General features: G+C 52.2%; 9 protein-coding genes across 9 annotated transcripts; 7 read left to right on the top strand and 2 right to left on the bottom strand.

Moving 5' to 3' along the window:
- The first annotated feature begins 368 nt into the window (after nucleotides 1–368).
- On the top strand, nucleotides 369–2410 carry LAESUDRAFT_811595 (uncharacterized protein). The gene is made up of 3 exons (XM_040914325.1): nucleotides 369–439; nucleotides 499–528; nucleotides 577–2410. The coding sequence occupies exon 3, from the start codon at nucleotides 641–643 to the stop codon at nucleotides 2285–2287; it is 1647 nt and encodes a 548-aa protein (XP_040765840.1). The 5' UTR covers nucleotides 369–439; nucleotides 499–528; nucleotides 577–640; the 3' UTR covers nucleotides 2288–2410.
- Nucleotides 2411–2754: 344 nt separating this feature from the next.
- LAESUDRAFT_676714 (DEAD-domain-containing protein) lies at nucleotides 2755–5953 on the top strand. Its single transcript, XM_040905633.1, has 8 exons — nucleotides 2755–2983; nucleotides 3049–3109; nucleotides 3178–3389; nucleotides 3446–3644; nucleotides 3704–4461; nucleotides 4521–4892; nucleotides 4949–5419; nucleotides 5474–5953. Exons 1-8 carry the CDS (start codon nucleotides 2843–2845, stop codon nucleotides 5732–5734), a joined length of 2475 nt encoding a protein of 824 aa, XP_040765839.1. The 5' UTR covers nucleotides 2755–2842; the 3' UTR covers nucleotides 5735–5953.
- Nucleotides 5954–6369: 416 nt separating this feature from the next.
- Nucleotides 6370–7947, top strand: LAESUDRAFT_649754 (uncharacterized protein; the record flags this gene model as incomplete). The annotated part of the gene is made up of 6 exons (XM_040904196.1): nucleotides 6370–6466; nucleotides 6516–6561; nucleotides 6615–6830; nucleotides 6888–7108; nucleotides 7180–7283; nucleotides 7330–7947. The coding sequence occupies 6 exons, from the start codon at nucleotides 6370–6372 to the stop codon at nucleotides 7945–7947; spliced, it is 1302 nt and encodes a 433-aa protein (XP_040765838.1).
- A 986-nt stretch (nucleotides 7948–8933) lies between these two features.
- Nucleotides 8934–9895, top strand: LAESUDRAFT_75264 (uncharacterized protein). The gene is made up of 3 exons (XM_040911737.1): nucleotides 8934–9459; nucleotides 9517–9613; nucleotides 9665–9895. The coding sequence occupies exons 1-3, from the start codon at nucleotides 9227–9229 to the stop codon at nucleotides 9824–9826; spliced, it is 492 nt and encodes a 163-aa protein (XP_040765837.1). The 5' UTR covers nucleotides 8934–9226; the 3' UTR covers nucleotides 9827–9895.
- Nucleotides 9896–11478: 1583 nt separating this feature from the next.
- Nucleotides 11479–12860, bottom strand: LAESUDRAFT_75277 (uncharacterized protein). Its single transcript, XM_040911745.1, has one exon. It carries the CDS (start codon nucleotides 12704–12706, stop codon nucleotides 11579–11581), a length of 1128 nt encoding a protein of 375 aa, XP_040765836.1. The 5' UTR covers nucleotides 12707–12860; the 3' UTR covers nucleotides 11479–11578.
- Nucleotides 12861–14806: 1946 nt separating this feature from the next.
- LAESUDRAFT_610363 (uncharacterized protein) lies at nucleotides 14807–16413 on the bottom strand (the record flags this gene model as incomplete). Its single annotated transcript, XM_040903156.1, has 2 exons — nucleotides 14807–16219; nucleotides 16282–16413. Coding segments are annotated over 2 exons (1545 nt in total), but the record flags the coding sequence as incomplete, so codon positions are not given.
- A 220-nt stretch (nucleotides 16414–16633) lies between these two features.
- LAESUDRAFT_649527 (serine palmitoyltransferase) lies at nucleotides 16634–18489 on the top strand (the record flags this gene model as incomplete). Its single annotated transcript, XM_040904183.1, has 5 exons — nucleotides 16634–16885; nucleotides 16944–17214; nucleotides 17267–17721; nucleotides 17778–17873; nucleotides 17929–18489. The coding sequence occupies 5 exons, from the start codon at nucleotides 16634–16636 to the stop codon at nucleotides 18487–18489; spliced, it is 1635 nt and encodes a 544-aa protein (XP_040765834.1).
- A 1214-nt stretch (nucleotides 18490–19703) lies between these two features.
- Nucleotides 19704–20619, top strand: LAESUDRAFT_811589 (uncharacterized protein; the record flags this gene model as incomplete). The annotated part of the gene is made up of 3 exons (XM_040914324.1): nucleotides 19704–19807; nucleotides 19861–19989; nucleotides 20047–20619. The coding sequence occupies 3 exons, from the start codon at nucleotides 19704–19706 to the stop codon at nucleotides 20432–20434; spliced, it is 621 nt and encodes a 206-aa protein (XP_040765833.1). The 3' UTR covers nucleotides 20435–20619.
- Nucleotides 20620–23108: 2489 nt separating this feature from the next.
- Nucleotides 23109–24470, top strand: LAESUDRAFT_649704 (RCC1/BLIP-II; the record flags this gene model as incomplete). Its single annotated transcript, XM_040904194.1, has 3 exons — nucleotides 23109–23264; nucleotides 23319–23561; nucleotides 23619–24470. The coding sequence occupies 3 exons, from the start codon at nucleotides 23109–23111 to the stop codon at nucleotides 24468–24470; spliced, it is 1251 nt and encodes a 416-aa protein (XP_040765832.1).
- Nucleotides 24471–24752: the final 282 nt, after the last annotated feature.

Below are 24752 nucleotides of genomic sequence, written 5' to 3'. Positions count from 1 at the left end.
GGTTTGGAATTCAAAAATGTATGATTACATTCAACAGCACTCAAATTCTAAATGTATTTGGTGAGTTTGAAAATGGTGTCATTTCTTAAAATATATGATTTAAATTTCTGCCTTCAACATATTATATGCAATACTTAATACGGAATGTGGGAAGGAACCATAGCAAATTGAGATCACAAAGGCAAAAAAACCCGTTGACATTTGCTAAGCATTTGCCACGTGTGCAAATCGCTTCATGTCTGCGGTGAGAGACTGCAATCATGAACTTTATATGGAACTTAAAGACAGCAGCCACCAGCATCAAATACTGCCAAACATAGAGCAAGCGCCCAGAGATGATCATACATTGCGCCTCGCTCATGGCCCCTGACGCGGACGAACAAAGGAAGTGGCCATTGTCTCATGACCGCTTCGTAACGACTACTACTCGGACATAGACGTGCGTGTGATCATTTAGAAAACATTATCCCGTCACTGAAACCAGTGTACAATGATTAGGAAGTTCTAGGTCGTCGTTGACGTGCACAGGTACGCAGATTCAGTTGAGCCACAACCGATCTGATTTACAGTGACCAGAGAGCTCCTTTTAAGCAGTGGATGGTATATATCAAAGCGACGTTGTTTCGCTGCTGAATCTCTCATGATGGCCGAGAAACGGGAAACGAAGACCCCTGAGCTTCATGATCACTCCAGTGCTCTCCCCCCAGAGATTCTCGCCAGGATTCTCAAATATCTCGTGCTTTCATCGGACTCGACGAAGCCCTACCAATGGATCACCACCACGCATGTCTGTATGCGCTGGAGGACTGTTGGACTCAACGACGCCACACTCTGGAGTCGCCTGCACGTAACTGCCTGCGACGACTGGGTCACAGAGCTGCTCAAGCGCTCCGGGCGTGCGGCGCTCGTTGTTTACGTAACACTTAAACCCTTTCATCAAGACAGCAAGGACAACAGCACCGATGAGGACAGAATACGTGTCTTTAAATCAGTAGCCAAGGAGCGCGCTCGCATTGCCTCCCTCTCCATTGCTGGGGATCAGAAGATAGCGATGCAGCTCATGAAGATGCTGGACGGTCCCATGCCCCGTCTCGCAGCGGTCACGGTGAAAGGCGACTGGAGGTCTCCTGCGGACCGGCAACGTTCGGGTTTTCTTCCCATCTTGCGCTCCTGCGATCTAAAGGGAGGCCTACGACGACTCGAGCTCGAATCGTACAATTTCCAATGGACAGATCTCATTATACAATCGCTCAAACATCTCAAGCTCGCATGCATACCTGATGTTCGGAGAACAAGCCTTCAGGTGATTCTTGGCACACTCGAGAAGCTTCCCCAGCTTGAGACTTTAGAGCTGTTGGGCCAGTTTATCAGTCACAATGCGCCGGTACCAACCAAGACGTTCACCCTTTCTTCTCTGCGCGCGCTATCCATCGAAATTCCTGTCGACCTGTGTCTCCAGCTGTTTGAATGTGCACTCTTCCCGAACCTGTCTGAAATCAGCCTCATTGCCGAATGCAAATCAGATCCTGACACGGTTTCTACGCGCCTCTCGACAATCCTGCCAGCATCCATTATGTCCTCGTTGTACTCACTCCGCATACATGAGCATGAATCTTCCGGCACACGGTCCCAGCTCCGCGCAAGCTTCTATCGAAAGAACACTGCTGAGATCACGCGGTCAACGGCGCGTAGCATCGCGATCGACTTCGGACGTAACTGCGAAGCCGCAGTCAAGCGGCTTGTGTCATTCATGAACCACTTCGACGCAAGCGGACTGCGGAAAGTCGAAGTTGACGACGTCGGCATCTGCTGGGCGACCAACTGGCGGTCGCTCCTCGCCAACATGGCGAACGTGCGTGATCTGCGCATCTCAGAGGATATAGATGCGCCGTCTTACCTCGATGCACTCAAGCCCCAAGCCCGACAACACGTCCTGCCTCTTCCCCGCCTGCGTACACTTCGCCTGGACAAGATCCGTCTGTCTGACTGGAAATCGGTGCGCTGGGACAGGGAAGATAGCTCATCAGACACAGATTACAAAGGGCATGCTGGCATCGACGAGTTCTGCGTGTGCATGATCGAGCGATATGAGTGCGGGGCCGGGATCCGCAAACTGTATGTGACAGACTGCGTGAATTTCGACCAAGAAGATGTCGACTTGCTGAGCGAGGTAGTGCCGGACGTGGAGTGGGATGGGCAGGTTGTATTTGACTCCGGCTGTGACCAGATCAACTGGTATGATGGGCATACGTCATACGAAATCGTTGGTGGCGTTTTTCCTCGCTAGAATGTTGGACACCTCTATTATAATGTAACCCAGCTGGCGACTGTCACAAAGGAGCAGGACATGATAGTGGATTCTTCTTGATAGCATGTTACTTCTGATGAATTATACGACCATTAACAGCACTGATCAAGGCCCGAGGACTGAGGACTGAAATTGCAGCCATCCAACGTCTATCCCGCTCACCAGACAAAGTCAAATAACGAGTAGAAAACGTTCCAACAGATCCAAACGGTTCCAGATGTTCTGTAGCGGCACGACGGCAATAACAACATAATCTTGAACACTAGTCATGCTTATGAACTGTACGAGCCTCAGCAGAAAAGGCGATCTAGTGCCGATTCCGCACGCAGAGAATGAGAAGCGGTATTACAGGTTGAAGGGGCAGCACGAGAGTGTGACGGACTCGAGGAACCGGTTAGGCGCTTACGGGCGCCAAGGCCGCACCTCACCTGAAGCCACTCCGCTCTGTTGATTCTGCCCTCAGTGCTCTCATTTCTACCCGCTATTCCTTATTCCGTGACGGTGACCGTGCAGATCTTTGGGGACAAAAATAGTATGGTGCAAGCAGGACCATCAAACGCTCCCAAGGCGAAGAAGCATGCAAAGACGAAGAAACCTGCGGTCAGGTCTTCGAAGGTCAGAAAGCTGACTGAGGCTAAGAGCATACAGGCATTGGAGCAAGCTGCTCTGCAATTTGTGAGATACTTTCACAGTCTGCGATTTCTAAAGCACTCATGGACTAATGCAGAGTGAATGTCTAGGAGGTACCGCCTGACTTGAAGGCATTTGCTGACCTGCCCATCTCGGATTACACTAAACGAGGTGCGTCTCACAAGAAGCCCTAACTCCTGACCTAACGGTTTCTCATTGTTTGACAATGCCACTTTTAGGTTTGAAGAAGGCTTTCTTCGTCGAGATGACTGACATCCAAGCGAAAAGCCTGCCGGTCTCGCTGAAGGGCAAGGACGTCTTGGGCGCGGCTCGGACAGGGAGCGGCAAAACGCTTGCTTTCCTCATACCCGTGCTTGAGATACTGTATCGAAAGAAGTGGGGATCGCAAGATGGTCTCGGCGCATTGATCATCTCTCCGACGCGCGAGCTTGTACGTCTGAAGCGCATCGCTATCAATTTTTGCCCTCACGCTCGTACTTCTCATAGGCCGTGCAAATATTCGATGTCCTCCGGTCGATTGGCGGGTATCACAGTTTCTCAGCAGGTCTGGTGATTGGAGGGAAGAACCTCAAGGACGAACGTGAGCGGCTGTCGCGCATGAACATCCTTGTTGCTACGCCCGGGCGACTGTTGCAACATATGGATCAGACGATTGGGTTCCAGTGTGATAATTTGCAGATGCTCGGTGCGCATTTCCTCTGAAGACGGTGCTGTGGAAGCCCATATTGATAGGTATTCATCTAGTCCTTGACGAAGCTGACCGCATATTGGACATGGGATTCCGTCGCACGCTCTCCGCTCTTCTGTCGCATCTTCCTGAGTCCCGCCAAACTCTCCTCTTTTCCGCCACCCAGACCGAATCTGTATCGGACCTCGCACGGCTCAGCTTGAAGGATCCTGTCTATACCGGAATGCAGTCAGGCGACGGCGAAGGTGTGACACCCAAGGGCCTCGAGCAACACTACAGCGTAGTCGAGCTCGACAAAAAGCTCGATGTGCTCTGGAGCTTCATCAAGACACATCTTCAAAGCAAGGTTCTCGTCTTCCTCTCGAGCTGTAAGCAAGTGCGGTTCGTGTTTGAGACTTTCTGCCGGATGCATCCCGGTATTCCTCTACTACATCTGCATGGAAAGCAGAAGCAGATGATGCGCCTGGCAATGTTTCAGAAGTTTACGGGCATGAAGCATGCCGTTCTGTTTGCGACGGACATTGCGGCGCGAGGGCTTGACTTCCCGGCTGTGGACTGGGTAGTTCAGGCCGACGCGCCAGAGGATGTGGAGACGTACATCCACCGTGTCGGCAGGACAGCACGGTACGAAAGTGTGGGCAAAGGCTTGCTGCTCCTGATGCCCAGCGAGGAGGAGGGGATGTTGAAGGCTTTGGAGAAGAGAGATATCAGTATCCAGAAGATCAAAATTAGGGCGAGCAAAACACAGAGCATCGAGAATCAATTGCAAAAACTGGCTTTCCAGGATCCGGAGATTAAATACCTTGGACAGCGAGTAAGTTTCTGCACCATGATATTGTCTCATTGACATTTTCATGTTGATTGTCTTCGCAGGCTTTCGTCTCTTACCTGCGATCGGTCCATCTGCACAAAGACAAGTCCATCTTCAAGCTCACCGAGCTGCCCGTGGAGCGTTTTGCAGAGGCTCTTGGTTTACCCGGTATGCCCAAAATCAAGTTCCTCGGCAGAGAGATGGCTAAGCAGAAGAAGAACGCCTCGCATGCTGTTATGAATGCGTCTGTCCTCGGCGCCCACACCCAAAAGGGACAGAAGTCCGACGTAAGTGAAGACGAAAGTGGCGAAGAAAACGACTTGGCAGAAAACGACCTGGCAGAAGACAGCTCGAGCGAGAAAGAGGGCAATGCGGTGTTCGAGTCACATGCGGCAAAGTCCGGTCGTACTCAAATTAGCGCAAGTCAGGAGAGGGTAGCTCGTGGTCTTACTGTCTGCGGTATAACTTGTGTTAATGACGTAATTTGCAGCCGGATCGTGTTCGCACCAAGTACGACCGCATGTTCGAGCGTAAGAACCAAAACATCCTGTCAGAACATTATACCAAACTCGTCGATCATGCCGCCGATAGCGAGGAAGAGGACGATTTCATCACGCTCAAGCGGGCAGATCATGAGCTTCCTGATGATCCAAATGCACTCCCACAGTCCGAATTTGCCTCGAATCGCAAGCTAAGGATGGCCAACTCAAAGAAAGCGTTGGCAAAGACGGGTCCGAGAGGCAGCAAGCTAGTGTTTGACGAGGAAGGAAACGCACATCAGTTGTACGAACTGAAGACTGCAGATGAGGTATTCAAGGGCGTTGACGATGTGAAGGAGGCTGGCAGGCAGTTCGCGGAGGGAGCAAGGGGCAAAATGAAGGAGGCCGATGTGAGGGATAGAGAGGAGGCTAAAGAAAAGAAGAGGGAGAAGAAAAGGAAGAGGAAGGAGCGCGAACGTGAAGTAAGTCATCTTGCTGTGTTGTGCATGGAACGTTCTGTTAAGTCGATCGTGCAGGAGATGGCTTACGATGCCTCTGACGGAGATAAGCCAGTTGCGACATTGGCACCACTAGAGGAAGATAACGGCTATGTCAGCGTAGAGTTTGATGTGCCGTCAGAGTCTGACGAAGATGAAGGGTTTGAGGCGGCACCACGACCCTCGAAGCGGACCAAAACATCGACTGCGAACGGGAGGGATGGCAATGGTCAGTCCGGGCTTAGCAGACTGGAAGATGAAGAGGAACTGGCGCTGCAGCTCCTGCGCAGAAAGCGTTAAGTTAGCCTGTGTATCTTGCTATCACTCGTCGTTGTGCCTGGTCAGTGATGGATCGTGGTATACTGTCTTGAAATTGTACAAAGACATCGGTCACCAGATGGATTACCAAAACGATCAGTGAGGTTTGCATATTTGCATACGAAGTTGGAGACAGCTTTATCCTGCGGATGAGCTGCCTAATTATATAGAAAACGTAGGATTAATTAATTTATCGATGCGACATTCTCAGTTGGACCGTCGACTCCACTCGTGCGGCTGATGACAAACTGAAACATGCATTTCTTCTTCTCTTCAGTCGTGATCTTACAAAGCCCCCACTCTGTTCTATCGCCAGCCTTGGGACAAATTCAGGTGCTATGCCTTAGGATACTATGGTCTGGTCGGGACAATGATCACAAACCTTGATGAAGGGAGCGGACAAGCTAAACAATACTCCAAAGGTGCTTGATAAGGTTATCATCCGATGGTAAAAGGTTAATGGATGCGCAGAGTTCCTCCAATTTTACCCAGTAGCCGTGACAAACACCACGTGTTGTGACATCGCGCGTTTCAGCGCTTGTGCATTACTCGGGCCAAGCGTAACCCTCAATGACACCTCCTCTATTCATCTTTGTCCACAAGTCTCTAGTTCAAGTATGTCCACCAAAGGTCAAGCAAGTCATCGCTTCCCTGCATTCTACGCTTGTTATCTTCTGAAGGGCGCCAAAAGTGCGGTCACCTCCGATGTTACATGTATAATGTGCAAACTTTCTAGACTGATGTCTATACCATGACATCGCAGGTACAACCTACGTAGGAAGTACCGTTAATCCTCTTCGACGCATACGGTACGTTCCGCCACGGTCAATAGCTAAGCTATCTACACATTGACGATTCACAGTCAACACAATGGAGAGATTACATGCGGTGCCGCTCGAACTCGTCGTGGTCGACCTTGGGTGATGCAAATGCTCGTGCACGGTTTTCCGTCACGGATAGCTGCTCTTCAATTTGAATGGGCGTGGCAACATCCTTGGCGCTCAAGACATCTTCGTGGCGAGCATGGGCAGCGGATTTTTCCAAAAAAGAAGCAGCTCTCAGCCGACCAGAAAATAATGTATGCATCGGTGTGTTTATGCTTGTCTTGGTATCTCCATCCAACCGGTTGCTGCAGAATAGTTCGAGAAATGCTTGGTTTTCATCCTTACAACACATGGCCCTTGCATGTCAAGCTATTCACTGAGGATGCCATTACCGCATGGCTCAATGCTTGGGATGAAGCTCACACCTTTGAGCTCCCTGCAGGTTTTACCTGCTCCATAGAAGTAAAGGGAGTGGACAGAAAGCCTAGGGTTCGCGGATCTAGCGATGCAGGTTCGCTTGACATCTCTGATGGTAGGTTCAACTTTTATGGCTAGTGTGGTGAACCGCTTCTTACGAGCATCTCTTTTGCTCCATCTGCCTAGCTCAATTTACCTCCAGTCACTTGCGCAAGATGTCCGATACATATGCGTCTAACAAAACGCCCAAGTGCTCTATTTGCGATGGCGTTATTGACATCAGTCATGCGGTACATTTCAGCTCATTTCAGGATCATTTATCCGTGCTCATGAAAGTCCGTTCAGGATCCCTTGGCTGTGGCTCTATGCCCAACTGAGACGTGTACCGGAATTTCTCATCTCACCTGCCTCGCGGACGATTTTCTCCATAGCGAGGAAGCATCTAGTTCCCAATTCATTCCTCGCGGGGGTCAATGTAGACCCTGCCGAACATACATCCTGTGGGGGGATGTGATTCGTGGTTGTCATCGGCGAAAAGGCGAAGTCGCTCCTATTCCCGACTCCGATCTCAGTGGAAATGAGGACGACTTGATGGCCGAGATGTCCGCTAACTCCGCCGACGCAGCCCCCTTGCCGGCGGCACCAGGGAGAAAAGGGAAGGCAACCAAGACGACTATTCGAAGATCTCAGGCACCGCGCGAAACGGCTCGAGTGGATCCGTCGGCAGGGGAACACTCCAACGATGACTGCGTGAGTAGCAGCACTGGAGAAAGCAGTAAGAAATCAGCTGGTTGCTCGGTTAGCAACCCCCGCAAGCAAGCTGTATCTTCCAAGAAAAGAACTACCGCTGGCAAGACCAAAGCGAAGGATCGTGGCAGACTGACTGAGGATCGCGCGAGTGATGCTTCAATCGATGCCGTAAAGGTTTTCAATCGTAAGCTTGAGCACAAGTAGCTATGACTTGCGAATCCGGAAGCTCACGGGCGCACGTCGATAGGACCGGTGAAACCTCCATCATCCAAGCTGTCTTCTAGCAAAGAACCTCCTGGGTGAGGACCCGTTATCCACTCTTTTTCTCACAGATCGCTCATCGCATGGCCAATCGGACAAGGCACTCTGCAAACCTTCCACGGTTGGATCTGTCGAGGAAGTCCTTGAAGGCTCCCACGTCACTGAAGCGTGGCTCACGGAGTTCTCACTGGCTCGCGGGGAATAATGAATCTCGTGAGATCAATCAGCTCACTAGGGTTACCGCCGAGTACCAGCCAGCCTCGGCTGCGAGATATGGTAATACTTCCTCAATAGCAGGAGGATATCCGCTCGCCGCCGGTAACTCCGAAAACGCGCTCAGTCCGGCCTTTTCGCCAGATTGGCTCCCTCAATTTGGCCCGGCAGAACCGAGAGCCGAAGTGATTCCTGTAATCGAGCATTGTTCCGCCGATTATTCGCGCAACATTGTGTCTCCAACAGTGGGTCATGATTCTGTTGCAGAATGCTCTCACGGACATATTTCAACCTCGAACGTGATGGGAATGTCACGGCGTCAAAATGCATCGGCTCTAGGCTCTCCAGCTTTACAAGCGCGTTATTGACACTGTTCATTCCTTCTTACGCGATTCCCTCCGAGAACGGGCACTGCGCCGAAGGGTACGGTTGGCAACAGAAGATCACAGCAATGACATGGAGAAATCGTTGAATTGTCGGGTTGATGAATAGTATTTCAATATATCGTAGGTGTCTCACCGATCGTTGTGGTTGATTCTTCACTGAAGTGTTGGACGTAGTGATTTGGTCGACTCATCGATCCATGTGGTTTATACCATTTTCGTCCAGAAAGGCTGTGTTTGGACGATCTGCGGACCCAATAATTCTATGTGCATCATCGCATCGATTTGTTGGTCAGACAACAACCTCATATGAATAATCATCTCAGTGCGGAGAAGATGAGGAGTTCGTTCAATCTAGCATCAATCGCCTTGGCAACAGTCGTCACGCTCGAAAACTCAATTTGTCTCGGAAGATCGCAATTCTGGATTCACAGAGCCTCGAGACATTGAGTAATCAAACCTTGTACAGTCGGCCCAACACTTCGTCGTCCGTATATCACATGATGTATCAGTAATTGGGCCATGGCTTTCAGCTCGGTGTTGCACAAAGATCGTCTCTAAGCCGAGCCTGGTGAGAAGGTACGTATCGCTGATAGGAACAGCCATATTACCTCACTCTTAAAGATATGGCCCGATGTGACTCCTTGTTACTCTTTCCGTGCAATATTGCTTCAAGCCAAGAGTCCATCAGGATGGCTTCTTCCTACAGCCTACCTTCTGCCAGTTTATTGGAATCTCCTTGGTGCTGGATCTATAGGGCCTCGTCGAAGTCCTCTGTGCATACGCTGTCTAGTACATCATCAAGAGGATTGCATTTGTGCTCCTCGCATGGCAGCCTACCGGTGCCTGTAGACACGCAGTACGCCAGTTCCTCTATTGAACATCATATCAGAGAGATGAGCTGACTGTTCAACAGTTCCTTACTCCAACAAAAGCCGGCAATGAGCTCATACCCTTACAGGCAGTCGGTGCACGAGCGACGCAATGGAGAAGAGTACTTCAGCATGTTGCCTGTCGGCAAGCGCATCTCTAACATTGTCAAATACTAATTCATGTTTGTACAGCCAATGTCTACGGAGGAGGATCTGCTACTGGAGGAGGTTGTCGGCAGCCCGATTGAAGTGTCAACACCTGCTTGGGAAGGAGGCAGTCATCCCCGGAGACGGAAACGCGTCACTGCCGCTGTTGCCAATCTGTTTTCGGTGAGTTATTTTCATCACGTTTGACCACCGGAAAGGCGTTGTCATACAATGCAGAAACTAGCGCAAAAAGTACGACAACGCTACCAGAGGCTCAGACAGTCCATGATGAAACATGGAGAGCAAAGCACGTTGTAAATATGTAAGTACACAGTACGAGTAATATGGCCTTGCGGCCTAACGTTGAACAATTTGGCGTCGACAGGAAACATTGACTGCGTCCGCAATTATTGCGCAAGTTCACAATTACTCCACTGTTCAGACGGAATTTCGTAGGTCCAGTATGTAATTCTGAGGATGCACATTCTTACGTTGCATGGCCGTTTGCAGAGACAAACATGCGATTATTGTATGCCCGCTCTTCATCTGTAATGCGTGACGGCTGTAACCGCCAGATGCCGAGTCGCAATGATAGTTTACCTTCAGCCTCATATGCCCGCAACTGTTACGATCTAGCCAGTCACCTAAATATGCATCCGATAAATTTACTGTACAAAACATGCCTCCATACGATGTCGTCCTAAAGCTCCTAGTCCTTCGCAGTAGACAATATTCAAGTATCGATCTCCATTCCAACACTCGGCTGTCCATCAGCACCAACACGACTCTTTCGGCGAGCAAACTCGCTTTGCCGAGCCTTTTTCTTCGCGCTGTTCAACATCTCCATTCCCGTGCCTGCCTTGAGACCTCCGAATGTCTTCCTCGGGCTCATGCTTGACAGTTTACGAGTTGAGGTATGCAAGGGAGTCTTGGATTTCTGTGCCGTACCAGATATCGGCGGTTTAGGTGGTGATGCAAGGTGGGATATCGCAGAGGGAGTGCCCGGGGCAAGCTTAGCAGCTTCCGCGAGGGAAGAGTTCCTCACGGGAGTAGCCATGACACTGGGAGTGGTGAACGTAGCTGCGGTCAGGGGCTGAACAAATATCCTGGTGGCCGGCTGACGCTTGGTACTATTTGTGATGACATCCAGTGCTGCTTTCGACGATAAGGAAGGTGAGGGCTTCTTGGCCTGAAGTTTCTTGGCGGGTTGCTCCTTCACTGAGGCAAGGCTTGAGCTTGAACCCTTTCCGCCTGCATTCGCAACGCTCTGCATCCTGGCCAGAGAACTGGCGGTGGGAGCCATCAGAGAGGATGATCCCTTCCGATCGCCAGCACCGCTTGTACCATTTTCTGCGGCTCCAGCTTCCACCATTGCAGGCTTCGGGATCGGCAGCTTGCACCTCATATTCCGCTTGCCGTTCAAGGACGGTACTGGCACGCGAGAGCCAGATCCTAAGGAGCTCTTGCTCCCGGTGGATGGAATGCCCCGCACGGACGCAACGCCCGAGGAAATCCTCGATGCGAGCATATCTGTTGTAGGCTGAATATTAGGCCTGCTGCTCGTGTGTAACTGAGATTTCACGGTGTCTTCACTTGCAGATACGGAAGGCGCCGCGGTTGCAGACCGAATTCCTGCATTCGTCCTCTTTGTAGCTTCTTTCGTCCCATGCACGGGTTCCTGTGCCTTCCGCTCACGTGCCAATGCTTGGGGCACAGAGGTGCGCGCCTTCAAGCTGTGCTTACTGGCGTCGGAGACCATTCGTGTCCGCTGCGAGGCTGTCCACGTTGCAGCTCTCGCACCCGTTGTCGGTTTGAGTGCAGGGGGAGGCTTAGCAGTGGACGGGTCTGCGTTGGTACATGGGCCAGAATTTGACGTTCCTGAAGAAGCAGTACCTCTGCTCAGGACATTGCGGACAACAGATTTCGCAGTGACAAACAAGCCAGTGCGTGATGATTTGGCTACCCAGAATGAATCAGGTTCATAAAGCGCGATGACCAGATAAACTCACCCATGATCGCCTTGCGACCGGGACTAGTCTTGTCCCAGCTGCTCCGCCTGCGGGTGTCTACCTTCCTGCGGATGGCATCCCGCTCCCTCTGCTTCTGTCTTGTGTCCGCAGTGACGGCATCAGGCTCCAAGGAGATACTCTTTCCCTCGTGTACATCCGTGGCGTCCGTAGTACGCATACGCTTCGATAGCCTGCGATCTCCCGCATCCTCGTCTCCATTGGCCCCACTGCCGTGCATTGCGAGCGCACTTGCGACGCTGTCATTTTTCCTCTGCACGCCCGGGGCAGAACCAGCGCCCAGCGTGGCCAGGTCGCGTTTCTTCGACTCAGGCAGCATCACACGGCGCGCGGCATAGTGGCTCGTGATCGGGGCCATCTTGCTGAACGTCTGCTCGTGCACCTTTGCGAACCGATCCGTGCTCCCCGCTTGTTGCCCTTGCTCAACAACGGCACGCGAGCGTGCGACGCGCTCCGTGAACGGTTTCTGCTCGCTCGCTCCTTTCTGCGCCTTCTGCTCGGCCAGCCTCTTCTTCATCTCTTCCAGCACGGACGCAGCGGCCTTGCCAAAGTCCGTGTTCGACGGGCTATGCTTGGATAGCGGCGAACCGAAGATGAACGGTCGGCTGCGCGGGATTCCGAGCGTCTCTTTCTTGCTTGGCGACGTGTTGGGCTTGAGCGCAGGAGAAAGCACATTGGAGGTCCCCGCTAACGCTGTGCTCGTCGTCGTGACAGCCTGGGGTTGCGACTGGTCTGTTGGCGAGGGCTTGTCTGCTGGGAATGTGAGGCTGCCGGGCATATCGAGGCCTTTGTCCGCAGAGACACCTCCGTTCCGCCCCTTCACTTCTGCCGGCTTTGGCACCACGAAGCTTTGCAGGCTCTGGATGTCTTCGTACGGGATGCTCGGATAAAGCCGTTCACCTTGGGTGGGCGATGCGCGCCATACCTGGATTTTGCTGGCCGGCGGAGTGTGCGAGCGTGATGAGCCTAAGGCTGAGTCAAACGTGGTCATGGAAGGCGCTAGCTGAGGCGGTGAAGGTGCATGGTCTGTGTCATGTGAGATGAGTCGGATGGTGGTCATCTTGCCCTTGCCCGATCCGAGAAGGGCATCTGCGGGAGCGGGAGTTCCTAAGCGTGTAGAGCTTCCAGGCAGGGGCGCCGAGAATGATATGTTGATATTTTCCTCTGAAGCGGGCGTCTGTCTTGCGCTTAGAAATTGTGAGCCTTCGAGATGTGCGGGATTGGTGCCCAGCGCGGGTGCAGGTGTCTGTTTGGTTTTTATCCTGAGGGACGAAGGCACGCGAGGAGTAGATGCTATAGGTTAAAGGCAATCAATATCATGCATGCAATGGCAGAAATAGTATAAGTGAGACCGCAACGAAAGTCACTCAAAATATTTCCATTCCGTATAGACAGCTCTCGAAAGACCTCCACGAAGTGCTGTTATGTGCATTCAAGATGGGACTCACTGGCTGGGCCTGGAGTGCCGGGTTCTCTACCGACATTTGCACTCTGGAGACGCTTCTTCGAAGACATTGTCACTTCTGAATTATGTGGAATATCATCTGTGACCATCTCCCACTGCTCATCCACCCTGGTCACATCCGACATCATTGTATCCTCCTCCATCATGCTCATATCTCCGACATCACTGTAGATCATCTGCTGGGCCTGAAGAATGGCAGGGTCCATCAGAGCCATCTGAGGATTCTCTTGTGCGTGCTCCTCCAGCCGCTTTATCAGATCTGCATTCTTCCCCTTTGCCTTGACAGAGTGGATCTTGCACAGCTTGAGCAACTGCTGGCGCTTCAGAGAATGCAGAGCAGTCGAGTTGAAAAGGATATGAGTGCTCGAATCGGACATTGCGACAGGCGAGAGTGAACTTTGAGACACAGAGAAATAGCCAAGTAGTTCGAATGGGCGCTTCACTCACCGTTGATATTCTGACGCGTCAAGCACGTGAGCGCGTCGTTTTTGAATAATTAATTTATATTGCATTCAGTAATAATTAGCCGGTGCTATTTTGCCTATGTCCAAGCAACAAATTTCCAAACAAACATAAAGTAGGTATCATACCGCATTGGGCGTATCAAATGAAAAGGTATCAGCAATGCACCATGTGCCGGTAACATACAAAACACATATCACAGGAAAGTAGCAAGATGGAGGTAGAACAGCACAGAGTGAGGTAGAACAGCACAGAGTACATGCATCACAGTCACTCCAGAACTGGCATCATTGGTGCTCAACCGGGATCTATCAAATTGGATTACGCCTTTTCTTGATCGAAGTAAGCCACCAGTTCTCCCACGGGCACCTTCGGCTTTCCTGGCATCACTTTCGGCGGATTGGGTACGGTTCCGGCCAACGCCTCCTTCGTCTGTCTGCGGACCACCAGTGGATCGACAAACTTGCTCGATACAGGCGTGATTGGTGCGCCGCTAGAATCAGATATTCCAAGACCAAACCGGTCGCTGGATCTGGAGCGCAGACGAATGTTAAGAGGAGTAATCGGAGACGGTGCAGCGATATGGCCATTGCTGGGGTGCTGTTTTCGGAAGATCGTTCGTGGACGCGATCGCCTTAGTTGACTACCCTGGCTTGTCGCGGACGACGCGGATGGCGTCCTGCCGTGACCGTTATCGGACGTGTCAGATTGGGTGGCCAGACCTCCGCGGCGGGCAACAGATTTTCCGATGGTCTCATCATTCGCGCCTCCGGCATCCGAATCCTCGTCATCGGTGGTCGCATTCGATGATGTTGAGAAGAACGCTGTGCTGAGCTCGCGCGTCTGTGGGTGGGAAGCAGGAGTCATCGGTCGTTCCTGCTCTGAGCGGCTTGCGGACATGATCGGTCCACCGAGAGCGACTGTGTACCGTTTCCGTGGTGTCGGACTTGCACTGTTAGTACGCGCTGCAGGTATTATCGGAGGGGGAAGCTCAACCGAACTGGCACTACGGACCACACTGATAGTTGAAGTAGTAGCCGTGATGGCAGAGGTTGTAGCAGGTGGTGACTCAGTGGCTGAGCCAGTAGAATTGCTGGGAGATGCAGTACGAGGAAGCCCTGAGGGTATAGGGTTCGGAGGTTCCACGCTCGGAGGAAGATCCGAAGGAGACATATGAGGCACCTTGCTTGCAGACGTGATGGACGACGGAGGTGAACTGCCCGGCGAAAACACGCCTTGACTCAGTAGAGTCGAGTCGGGCGGGGTAGCATAGTCACCTGTCGGGTACGGCAGACGGGTGCGTGACGTCCGCGTGGGCATAGCAGGCCTTGATGGAGGCGGACTAATAGCGCCTGTGCTATTCGGAGGAGTTGTTTGAGGGCTGCTTGACACATTCTGCGAGATTGAGAAGACGGCAACGGAGGAAGTGGCGGTAGGTGACCGTGCGATTGAAGCCGTACTGCGTGAAGGACCTGGCAACAGGTTGGCGGAAGCAGTCAACATTCTCGCCATCTCACGTCCCAGCTCCGTGACACGCCCCGAGAGTTCTGCTAGTTCTTCACGAATCTCACCCATATCTCCTTCCCCTGCTTCCATATCACCATTTGGAAGCTGTCGAGCGGCAGGCTGCTCCTGCTCCTTCTGTTTCTCCTTCTCCTTCTCAACAAGCCAGCGTTCTACGTCGTCCATGCGCTCTTCCAGTGCTCGTACGTGCCCGACTGTCCATTTCTCTAATTTCTCGAAACGCTGGACGATCGTCAGTAGAGTACCAGGAACGTCAAGGGTCCCCTGGGCATTGAACTGGGCGTACATTGGAGCGGGAGTTCTCGTTGGCGAGGAATTACGAACCTCCATGGACCGCAAGGGAGACGTAGAGAGACTCGGAGGAGTGCCTGGGAGGCCGTGGAAATTGAATGGTGTTGGAGAAGAAGGAGCAGCGGATACAAATTTCGGAGGTGGCGGTGTGATCGAAGAAGCGAGGCCCAACTGAATGAACGCTGGATCGTCAAACTTCGCGTCCGGCGCTGAAGGCCATGAATCCTTGCGTTGTTTTCCCTTTCCGGCTTTCTTCTTCTCCTTCTCGTGCTCCTTCTCTCGTGCTTTGGTCTCCTCTATAATCTGCTGTGCTGGCGTGAGCGGCTCCTTGGTTGGTGTTAGCCTATTCTTGGCCATGGCCCACCAGCTCCCTTCTTTCTGAGAAGATTTCGGAGAAGAAGGAGTAGCTGAGATCGTCTGTGATAGCGGAGGAGGTGGAAGGAGAGAGCTAGATGGCCCGTCACCAGAAGAATGCATCACACATTCCTCTGCCGCTCGTTTATTCTCAGCCTCCATCATCAAGATCCGTTCTGCTTCTCTCCTACTCCTATCACGTTCTCGCTCTGCTTCTGCTTCCAGTTCATCATCGGTAGGAAGGGCATGGGAGCGAGGGCTCACGGTGCTCATCAGGGAGCCGACCCGCTGAGCAATGTTAGCAGCAAACTTTGCTACAGAGGGAGATGGAGAATGCGATCGCGTCCAGCGCCCTTCATCTCCATCTTCCGAGCGTTGGATGGACCCAGCATCGCTTAGCTCGCCAGTATTGGGATCAATCGTTGTGCCGTTCCTAAGCGGCGAGGGTGGTCGTCGGTACCCCTGGACTGGTTCTGGCTGTTCATGGACACGCTCAACGCGTAAGTCATGCTCCGTCGACAGGTTCCACGATAACTGACCAGGTTGAGTGGAGACGGAGGCGGGAGCGACGAGGTTGTCATTCGCCGCTGCCTGGCGTGCGTCGGTTGTGGAGGTACGAGACTTGTAGTAGACATTGAGGCAGCATTGCGGTGAGAAGCAGAGTATGCCATCTGCCCTCGACGAGCGCAGGGCTGCACCTCGTCGTTGGCGATCGCGACAGAATTGAAAGTCGAGGCAACGCGACGATCACGAGGGGTATAGCGCGCACAGGTCCATATTATTTATTTGCCAAAGAATATCCTTACCGAGTAAAATAAGCCTGAATCTGCGCCTTATCCGTTGCCTCCTACTTCGCCGCTGACAACGATGAGCGCAACGATGAGCGCGACGATGAGTGCGACGTCATCAAGCTTAGAGCCTCTCTTTACATTCCTTGCTCAGTCTTATGATACCTTCGAGACGACGTTCTACAAGATACCTGGTTCCGCGGTAATTGCACGCTACGTCAGGTCATCGCATCGAGATGACCCTGGCCGCACGCTCCTCGAAGTCATCCTGATCATCTTCGCCATTCGGACGTTGCTTCAGTCAAGGACACAGGCTGAGACATCTGGCAAGCATTTCATTAACTTCAGCGAAAAGGTAGGCCTGTGTGCACGTAGAGGTTGGCTCGAATGCTGTGCTGACCGTGAATCATCAGGAAATCGATGACTTGGTGGATGAATGGACGCCCGAACCCTTGGCCCCGCCTCTTGATGTCACTGAGCAGTCAGATTTGGACGCTGTGCCTATCATCGCGGGACCCACAGGACCCAAGCCCAAGCTCGTGAACGGAAAGACGGTGCTCAACCTTGCCACCTACAATTTCACAGGCCTTGCTGGTAACGCAAAAATCAAAGAGCGCTGTGTGGAAACGCTACGCAAGTACGGTCTTGGTAGCTGTGGTCCTGCTGGCTTCTATGGCACGCAGGGTGCGTCTGATCCCCTCGTTGCTTCGTTATGAGTATTAATTGGAAACAACAGATGTACACATCCAGCTAGAGCAGGACATCGCAGACTTTTTGGGCACCGAGGCATCGATCATCTACTCTCAGGCGTTCTCTACCGTCAGCTCGGTTATTCCCGCCTTCTGCAAGCGCGGCGATATCATCGTTGCCGACCGCGGCGTTAATTTTGCCATCCAGAAGGGTCTGCAGATCTCTCGTTGCACAGTGCGTTGGTATGATCACAATGACATGGAGAGCCTGGAGCATGTCCTCGAGAGCGTCGAGAAGGAGCGTCGCAAGAAGAGGATGCCGCTGACCAGGAGGTTCATAGTGACGGAGGGTATCTTCGACCATGACGGCGTGATGTCAGACTTGCCAAAGCTGGTGGAGCTGAAGTTGAAGTATAAGTACCGGTTGATTCTCGACGAAAGTGTCTCATTTGGCAGCGTTGGGCGCACCGGACGCGGCTTGACTGAACTGTATAACGTTCCGGTAGGCAATCGTTCTGCAGTGCTGCATGAAAAACTTGACTCATCGTAGCCTCATAGGCCTCGCAAGTGGACATGCTCGTGGGTTCGATGGCCACTGGGCTCACGTCAGCTGGTGGCTTCTGTGCCGGTTCGCACATCGTGGTCAAGCACCAGGTTAGTGTTAGTGTCAGCTCATTTCATCCACAGTCATTCATGTGCCTCAACATAGCGCATCAACGGTACCGCTTTCGTGTTCTCGGCTTCAATGCCACCGATGCTGGCTGTTGCAGCATCAGAGGGTATCAATATCCTGCGGCAAACACCATCCATTCTGAACACGTTGCAGGAGAACGTCAGAGCGGTCCGCGCGATTCTAGATAAGGTGGACTGCATTACGATCCCCTCGCACACCGCCAGCGCTCTCATCCACATCAACGTGCGCACCGCCACCCCGCCAGCCGCCACACTCTCGCCTGTTACACCCATGACGCCCGCATCGCCGCTCTCGCCCTCGTCCGTGCGGTTCTCGAATCCGGCATCGGTGTACCCGCGGGAGCGCGTGCAATTCGACGGCCCGCTCGAGGAACGGTTGCTACAGGAGGTCGTGGAAGAGGCGCTTGCGCAGGGCGTGATGCTCACGCGAGCCAAGCGGCTGCGCGGTCAGGAGCCGACGGATGTGCGACCGAGCATTCGCCTCGCGATCAGTGCGGCGATGTCGCGTAAGGACTGTGAGAAGGCAGCGAACGTGGTCAAGGCCGCTTGCGTTAAGATCCTGGGCAAGCGTCGATAGGCATGGGCCCATCGCACGGTGTAAATTGTTCCGTATCAATAGTTCTAATCTTTGTTTGTGGCGGCTACGTGTATGTGCTCATGTAATGTCCTGCTGCATGTTTACGTGGGGCAGCGTTATCATTCGTTCGATTCTATCTATTGGCAAGACGAGCTGTTGTTGGCGTATGCTCTCACCGCAGTCTCCGAAGTGAAATCGCAATGTCCGTGCCAGGACCGGCGTTGGTAGGTACAGCGTCACCCTATGTAAAGTATGCGACTCATATGCATCGTCCCGTTTGTTCGTTCGATTGTTCGATTACCTGAGCGTAATGTGAGAGTGAGAGATCCGTGAAGAGTGCTCTGCGCTGGCCTTCTTTTCTGCTTTCGCATTCTCTTTCTGTGTCTTCTGCTCTGCTTCTGCCTTTCTTGTATTGTTCAGACCGAGCCTACTGTGCGCGACCTCAGCAACCCAATCAGTCCGTGAATGCGATTTTTTTCAAAAGGGGGCTCGCTTTGATCGAGTAGAACTACCCGAATCAGAGTATACGTAGTCGATGAGGTAACGATGCAGCGCTCACGCCATCACTCTCAGACAGACCTATACTCTCGTCGCTGAGATCAAGGCTTGGCAGGCAACGTGTTCATGTGGGCCCGGCGGGAGTTCCACTGGAATCCCTTGCCTTCTTGTCTTGCTTTTCATGCTCTTTTTGACGGGTGAATGGGTCGAGAATCTCCGAGACACTGTACATGTTTCATCGCATCTAGCCTCATGACTGCGCGTCATTTGGCGGACTGAGACTCGCAGCGGCAAGGGAAAAGAAGGTTAGCAACTCAATTCGACAATCGAACTAGCGAACGAGACTGCAGAGCAGTGAAAATTGGCAACACTGCGTATACACGTCCTCGGGCCTTGTCACATCAGGCAACTCTAGGAGGTCTTACTAGGATCCAATGATGAGCTCATCAGTGACCCGTGCATGCCGGAAAGGCACTCCAAGCTACGCGATAGCCGAGGACAATTGTTTTAGATGCCATCTTTACAAGGATGGTTCGTACTCATGTAGGTGATGCCGTTACGCATCTGAGTACGAAATTCTACCGCGAGAACCTTATCTATATTGTCCTTCGCCTACAGCTGCTCGAACACATAGCGAAGATGCCGAATCTAGAGCTTTATCCCCTCCTGAACCAAATCAGCCGTTCATCGAGGTCTCCGCCCTGGAAGCGGGCATCATGCATCTCCCTCTTTACCTCTTCGCTGCGGACTGCACACTCTCAGAGATCAACGTCTGCCCATCTCTTGCGTTCTCTCTGCGCCACTCGGTTACTCGTGAATAGTTGGTATTCGACTTGGGCTTGCACCGAGACATTGAAAGTTACCCGCCCGCAGTCCGAGGCGTGATTGCCAAGTGGCTACCATTAGCGTGTCCCAGACCGCCGACTTCTCCCTGGAGGCTGAGGGCGGGATCCCGTCCGAAACCATGTCCAGAATCATCCTCAGCCATCTGCATTTCGATCGGTGCATACGCTCAATCTGATCCCTTATCCTCGCTTGGGCTGACTCCCTGTGCAACAGAATTGGAGTTACGTCAGTGTTTCCGAACGCCACATCCGTAGTCGGCATGGGAAGCGAGCACCTGCTGAAAGATGGCTTCCCCGCCAACCCACAGTCGGACATCCTACAAAACACCCTCCTCGATTGCACGTGCTTTCTCGCTGATGAGGACTTCAACATGTCCATCGGGCCCTTCCCGCGCGCGTTGGATTACTTCGCTGACGGGAGCCTCTACCTGGTCGATACGATTGGCCACCTGGCCGGGCACGTCAACGTTCTCGTGCGCACCTCAGCGACTGGGTCGTGGATCTACCTTGCGGTTGATACGGCTGCGGATGCTCACAGACGAGAAGCGTATTGCATTCATGGTCGACTCGAGTGGCCATATGCACTGTGCGCATGCGAATAAGGAGCACGTGGAGGAGCACATTAGCCGCGTAGGATCATTGATGAAGGTGCCGTTCATCACGTCGATTGGTACAATGCAAATAAGAGTGGGCAGGTATCTCTTCCAGGAACCATTCCGCCGTTCGAGTGAAAGAGGACGTCGAGAGAAAGATCTTGTCTCGTGGCAAGTCGGATAAACAAACCGGGTCTTATTATGCGGTATCGTATGGTGGTCAGCTTCCTGCTACCACGATTCCTTGAATATCTTCTTCCACCTAAGGTCTAACTGTCAAATTCTCATTCGCACGGTAGTAATGCAGAGTGAGCGTAATTACGATCACCCACAGATGATGAGATTTCGCAGGTGTATATTGTGGAATTCTGTCTACCAGTATATATTTTCTGCGGTGAAGGACTGAAGTAGCGTGCACGTGACTGAGTGTGGCGTAGCCTGTCACTTTTATTTCGAACTGCACGCACTACAGGGTACAGCCAAACGGTAGTGCAGTCGGAGACATTTTAACGGCCCACAAAATACAACACATGATGATATATGCTACAAAGCAGCTATACAAGAACGGAACTGCTGAGGTGGCAGGCATCCAATCATTTCCACTGTGATCAACCAAAAAAGGGATTTGTGTTTCTCGACGACACACCTATCGTGGTTTCATCGCATCCAACATCAGGGGGAAATGATGATCTAGAGAGGGCTATACAATAGATGACTCAACTAGCACCTCATATATGGAAACAAGTCAGCGTGTCAGCCATTATGATAACCGTGTGCGCAACGGACGCATGAGATGTGCTTGACAACGCTACATCAATACCGGACAGTCGGGCTTGTACTACGTTCTGATAGAAATGGAGACTGTTTTCGACAATTGTGGATGGCCATTATGCCGGGACACAGACACCACGGCTGCCGATAAAACCACGGTGTTAAACTTCTACGTACATTTGGCGAGAAAAAAAAGAAAGAGGCTCGTCGATAACATTGTGCATCTACAACGCCACACCTGGATCATGATTCTGTGACAACTGACAAGATATCATCACCGTGAGTCGGCGTCTGCGGCTGGGATACCTTGTATCATTCCTCGCTGTATCTGAGACACCGAATACGCGAGCGGCTCACCATAACAAGATCTAGAGATTGCTTCAGCTATTTCCGTCCAGCCGAACACTCGGTATACCTGTGATTAGTTTTGTTGCAATCAATCGCAACATACAGCATATGCAGAGAACAAGAGAAGTAGATGCACTGCACGCCACGACCATGGCATAAAAATGCGGACAAACCTGGTCGAAGAATCAGCAATCCCTCACACTGAGTCTTCTCGAACGCATCGCACATACTCATCCTCTCATATTCATCTATCGATATTGCGATGTCGAAAAAATCGACGAGTTACCCATGGAGACGCTTCTGGACATCTCGAGGCATTCTGAATCTGCCCAGGACATCATTAGCGCAGCTAGGACAAACTCGACGATGTACAACGCTGCATCCCATTCCATCATCACCGACTACATCCATCAGAGACAACAGCAGCTTGGTGGCAGACGTAACGCGGCATCGAGCGCTCCTCCCAGTGTCACGTATGAGGACGCCGCCTCCAACTGCGTTCGCGGACGATGGATGCTCGTGCTCCGTATCCTCCACAATACAGAGGGAGTTAATGCCATAGCAAGCATCCCAAAACGAAACTTGAAGGAGCAGGTCTTTGACCTTGTCCTCTATATGCGCTGGGCTGAGGACAACCCAGAATTTACTCCCGGTCTCCTTCACCACATCCGCCGGATGGGCATGCTCCACAGTCCTCACCCCTGTGCAGGAATTTGCCGGTTGGACTCACAAGGACATGCAGGACGCGCTTAGGGTTAAATTCGCAACGATACCAAAGCCTCCTAAGCAGAACCAGCCTGACGAGGATTTGTGACTAGGACGTTGAGGATGCGAGGAGCGGGGGGATGATTCCAATGAACGCCTTGAGGAGCGTGGGGCATGGACAGCATCCGGAATGTATTGAAGGAGTTGCGGGACACTTCCTGTACAGGATGTATCATTGAATAGTATATCGCATAATCAGGAGCGAACTGGACTGTGGCGTACCGCACTCGGTTGTCTGTTGCGCTGAACGGTCATTCATCGTGAGTGGTGACTGATACGATGCTTGAGTACATACACTGCCGTAACACAGGCATCTCAAGGGTTCATTTTCAGTGCACCTTCACTGAGCGTTGGACTTAACGTGACCGAAGACTGACGGCTGTTGAACGCTATTTGGCTTTGTGGGTGATGAGTCACGTGCTCTCGATCGATCTACCAAAGTCGATGTTCAATTTGTGTTCAACGACCTAACTATTACGGACAATGTTTGATGTGCTGGCAGCATGGCTCCCCGCAAGACGAGAAAAGTTGCTGGTGCTGCACGTAAACGCACTCGAAAGCGTCCCTCATCGCCGTCTTCTCCTCCATCACGTACGCGAACGAAGGGTGCCGCGTCCTTAAAGACTCGTGTTGGTATGTTCATCGGAGAGCGTTTCATCGAACAATTAATCATTGAGCCTTCTTTTCAGCCTGTTCCCCCTCTGCCCCTGTAATCAACCCGTTACCCAAACCTCCTCCACCTCAACGACCTTGCCTCCACCTGTTTGGTTGCGGCCAGGGTGACAGCGGTCAGCTTGGAATGGGAACAGATTTCGAGGAGGAAGTCGACAAACTTAGACGAAACCATTACATTGATCAGTTGATCGAGAAAGGCGCATTCGGAGGCAAAGACGCCGGCCTGGAGTCTATAGCTGCAGGTGGTATGCACTCCTTGCTGCTTGACGAGAACGGCACGGTAATTGTCTGCTCGAACACATTACGCCGTGCTATTCTCACCGCTCGGCTTTAGATATGGACTTGCGGGTCAAACGACGAGGCTGCCTTGGGTCGGGTCACACGAAAGGTCACAGATCCTCTCGATAAGAATTATGGACGGACAGTGGATGATTTGACCTCTATACCGACGACGGTCCCTGTCGCTGTCCAGAGCTTGGTGTATGACGGTTTCCGCACTGTCAGAATTGCTGCTGGGGACAGTGTGTCCGCCGCTATCGACGCTCATGGGCAACTGCGAATATGGGGTACATTTCGTGTCAGTGTCTATCACGCATCGTCTGTTCAACATGTGTTCATCTGGTATATCCAACAGGCTGCAAGCGGGGTCATTGGGATTTCGAAAGGGACTCTGTACCAGTACCATCCGAGCCCGATACCTGAACTTGGCGCCCACAAGTTTGTATCTGCCGCCGCTGGCAACAACCACCTCGTCCTATTGACGACCCATGGCGAAGTCTACACGCTGGGCGTCGGTGAAGTCGGTCAGCTAGGCCGACGGGTCATCGAACGACGTCGGATCAGCGGCACGGTTCCCGAGAAAGTTGTCCTTGGCTCGCGCAAGAGGAAAGCTGTGGTCGTCGGTGCCGGCGGAGATCACTCGTTTGCTGTCGATGATCAGGGCAATGTCTGGGGCTGGGGTTTGAACAGCTTGGGTCAGACGGGGACCGGAAAGCGGAGTGGAAATGCCGACCTGATCGTCCAGTTGCCGAAGATTGTCATTGGCCTAAGCAAAGCTGATTTGGGTGGCGCTACCGTGGTCGAGATTGCAGGAGGAAGTTTCCACACACTCTTTTTGACGTCGGATGGAAGGGTATACGCATGCGGGAAGTCGGACGAGGGAGAGTTGGGAATCGCATATGACGACCGCGCCTTCGTTGATCGGGACTATCCGAATTGCCTTCCTCATCCCGAGCTTATCTCGTTCCCTGATGCCGATGACCCAGTCGTGCATGTTTCGTGTGGAACTCACAGCAATATGGCAGTCACGCAGGCAGGAGCACTCTACGCCTGGGGTCGGCAGGTCTGTTCCGAACTTGGATTAGGACATGACAGGGATGTACACACACCTGCTGTTGTCGTTCGTAGGGAGGGCGGATCGTGGTCTGCGGTGCTGCCATCTTGTGGAGGTCAGCATTCGCTGGTGCTGCTCAGAAAGAAGAATTGAGAAGCACGCATGGCATGCCAGGCCATTGTTCAGAATATAGGCGAGACATTTCATCTGGCCCGAGCAGCATCTTTCATTAATTGCATATCTCTGCATGTAAGACTCACTAGAAAACTCACCAAGCAGTGTAATCTTCTTTCTTTGGAAATTGTAAGGTTGTTCTGGACTATAGTGACATTCACAAGTGCCTCACATTGTATATGTATTTTTCTATATATTTTTCTCTCCATGATACGAGTATATATAGCAACTTTGGTAAAACAATTTCTGATAGACTATCAA

The sequence above is a fragment of the Laetiporus sulphureus genome (assembly GCF_001632365.1).
Source record: "Laetiporus sulphureus 93-53 unplaced genomic scaffold LAESUscaffold_12, whole genome shotgun sequence".
In the NCBI taxonomy this organism is placed as follows: domain Eukaryota; kingdom Fungi; phylum Basidiomycota; class Agaricomycetes; order Polyporales; family Laetiporaceae; genus Laetiporus; species Laetiporus sulphureus.
The sequence above is the reverse complement of the archived record's forward strand: the minus strand, read 5'-3'. Positions and strand labels throughout refer to the sequence as shown.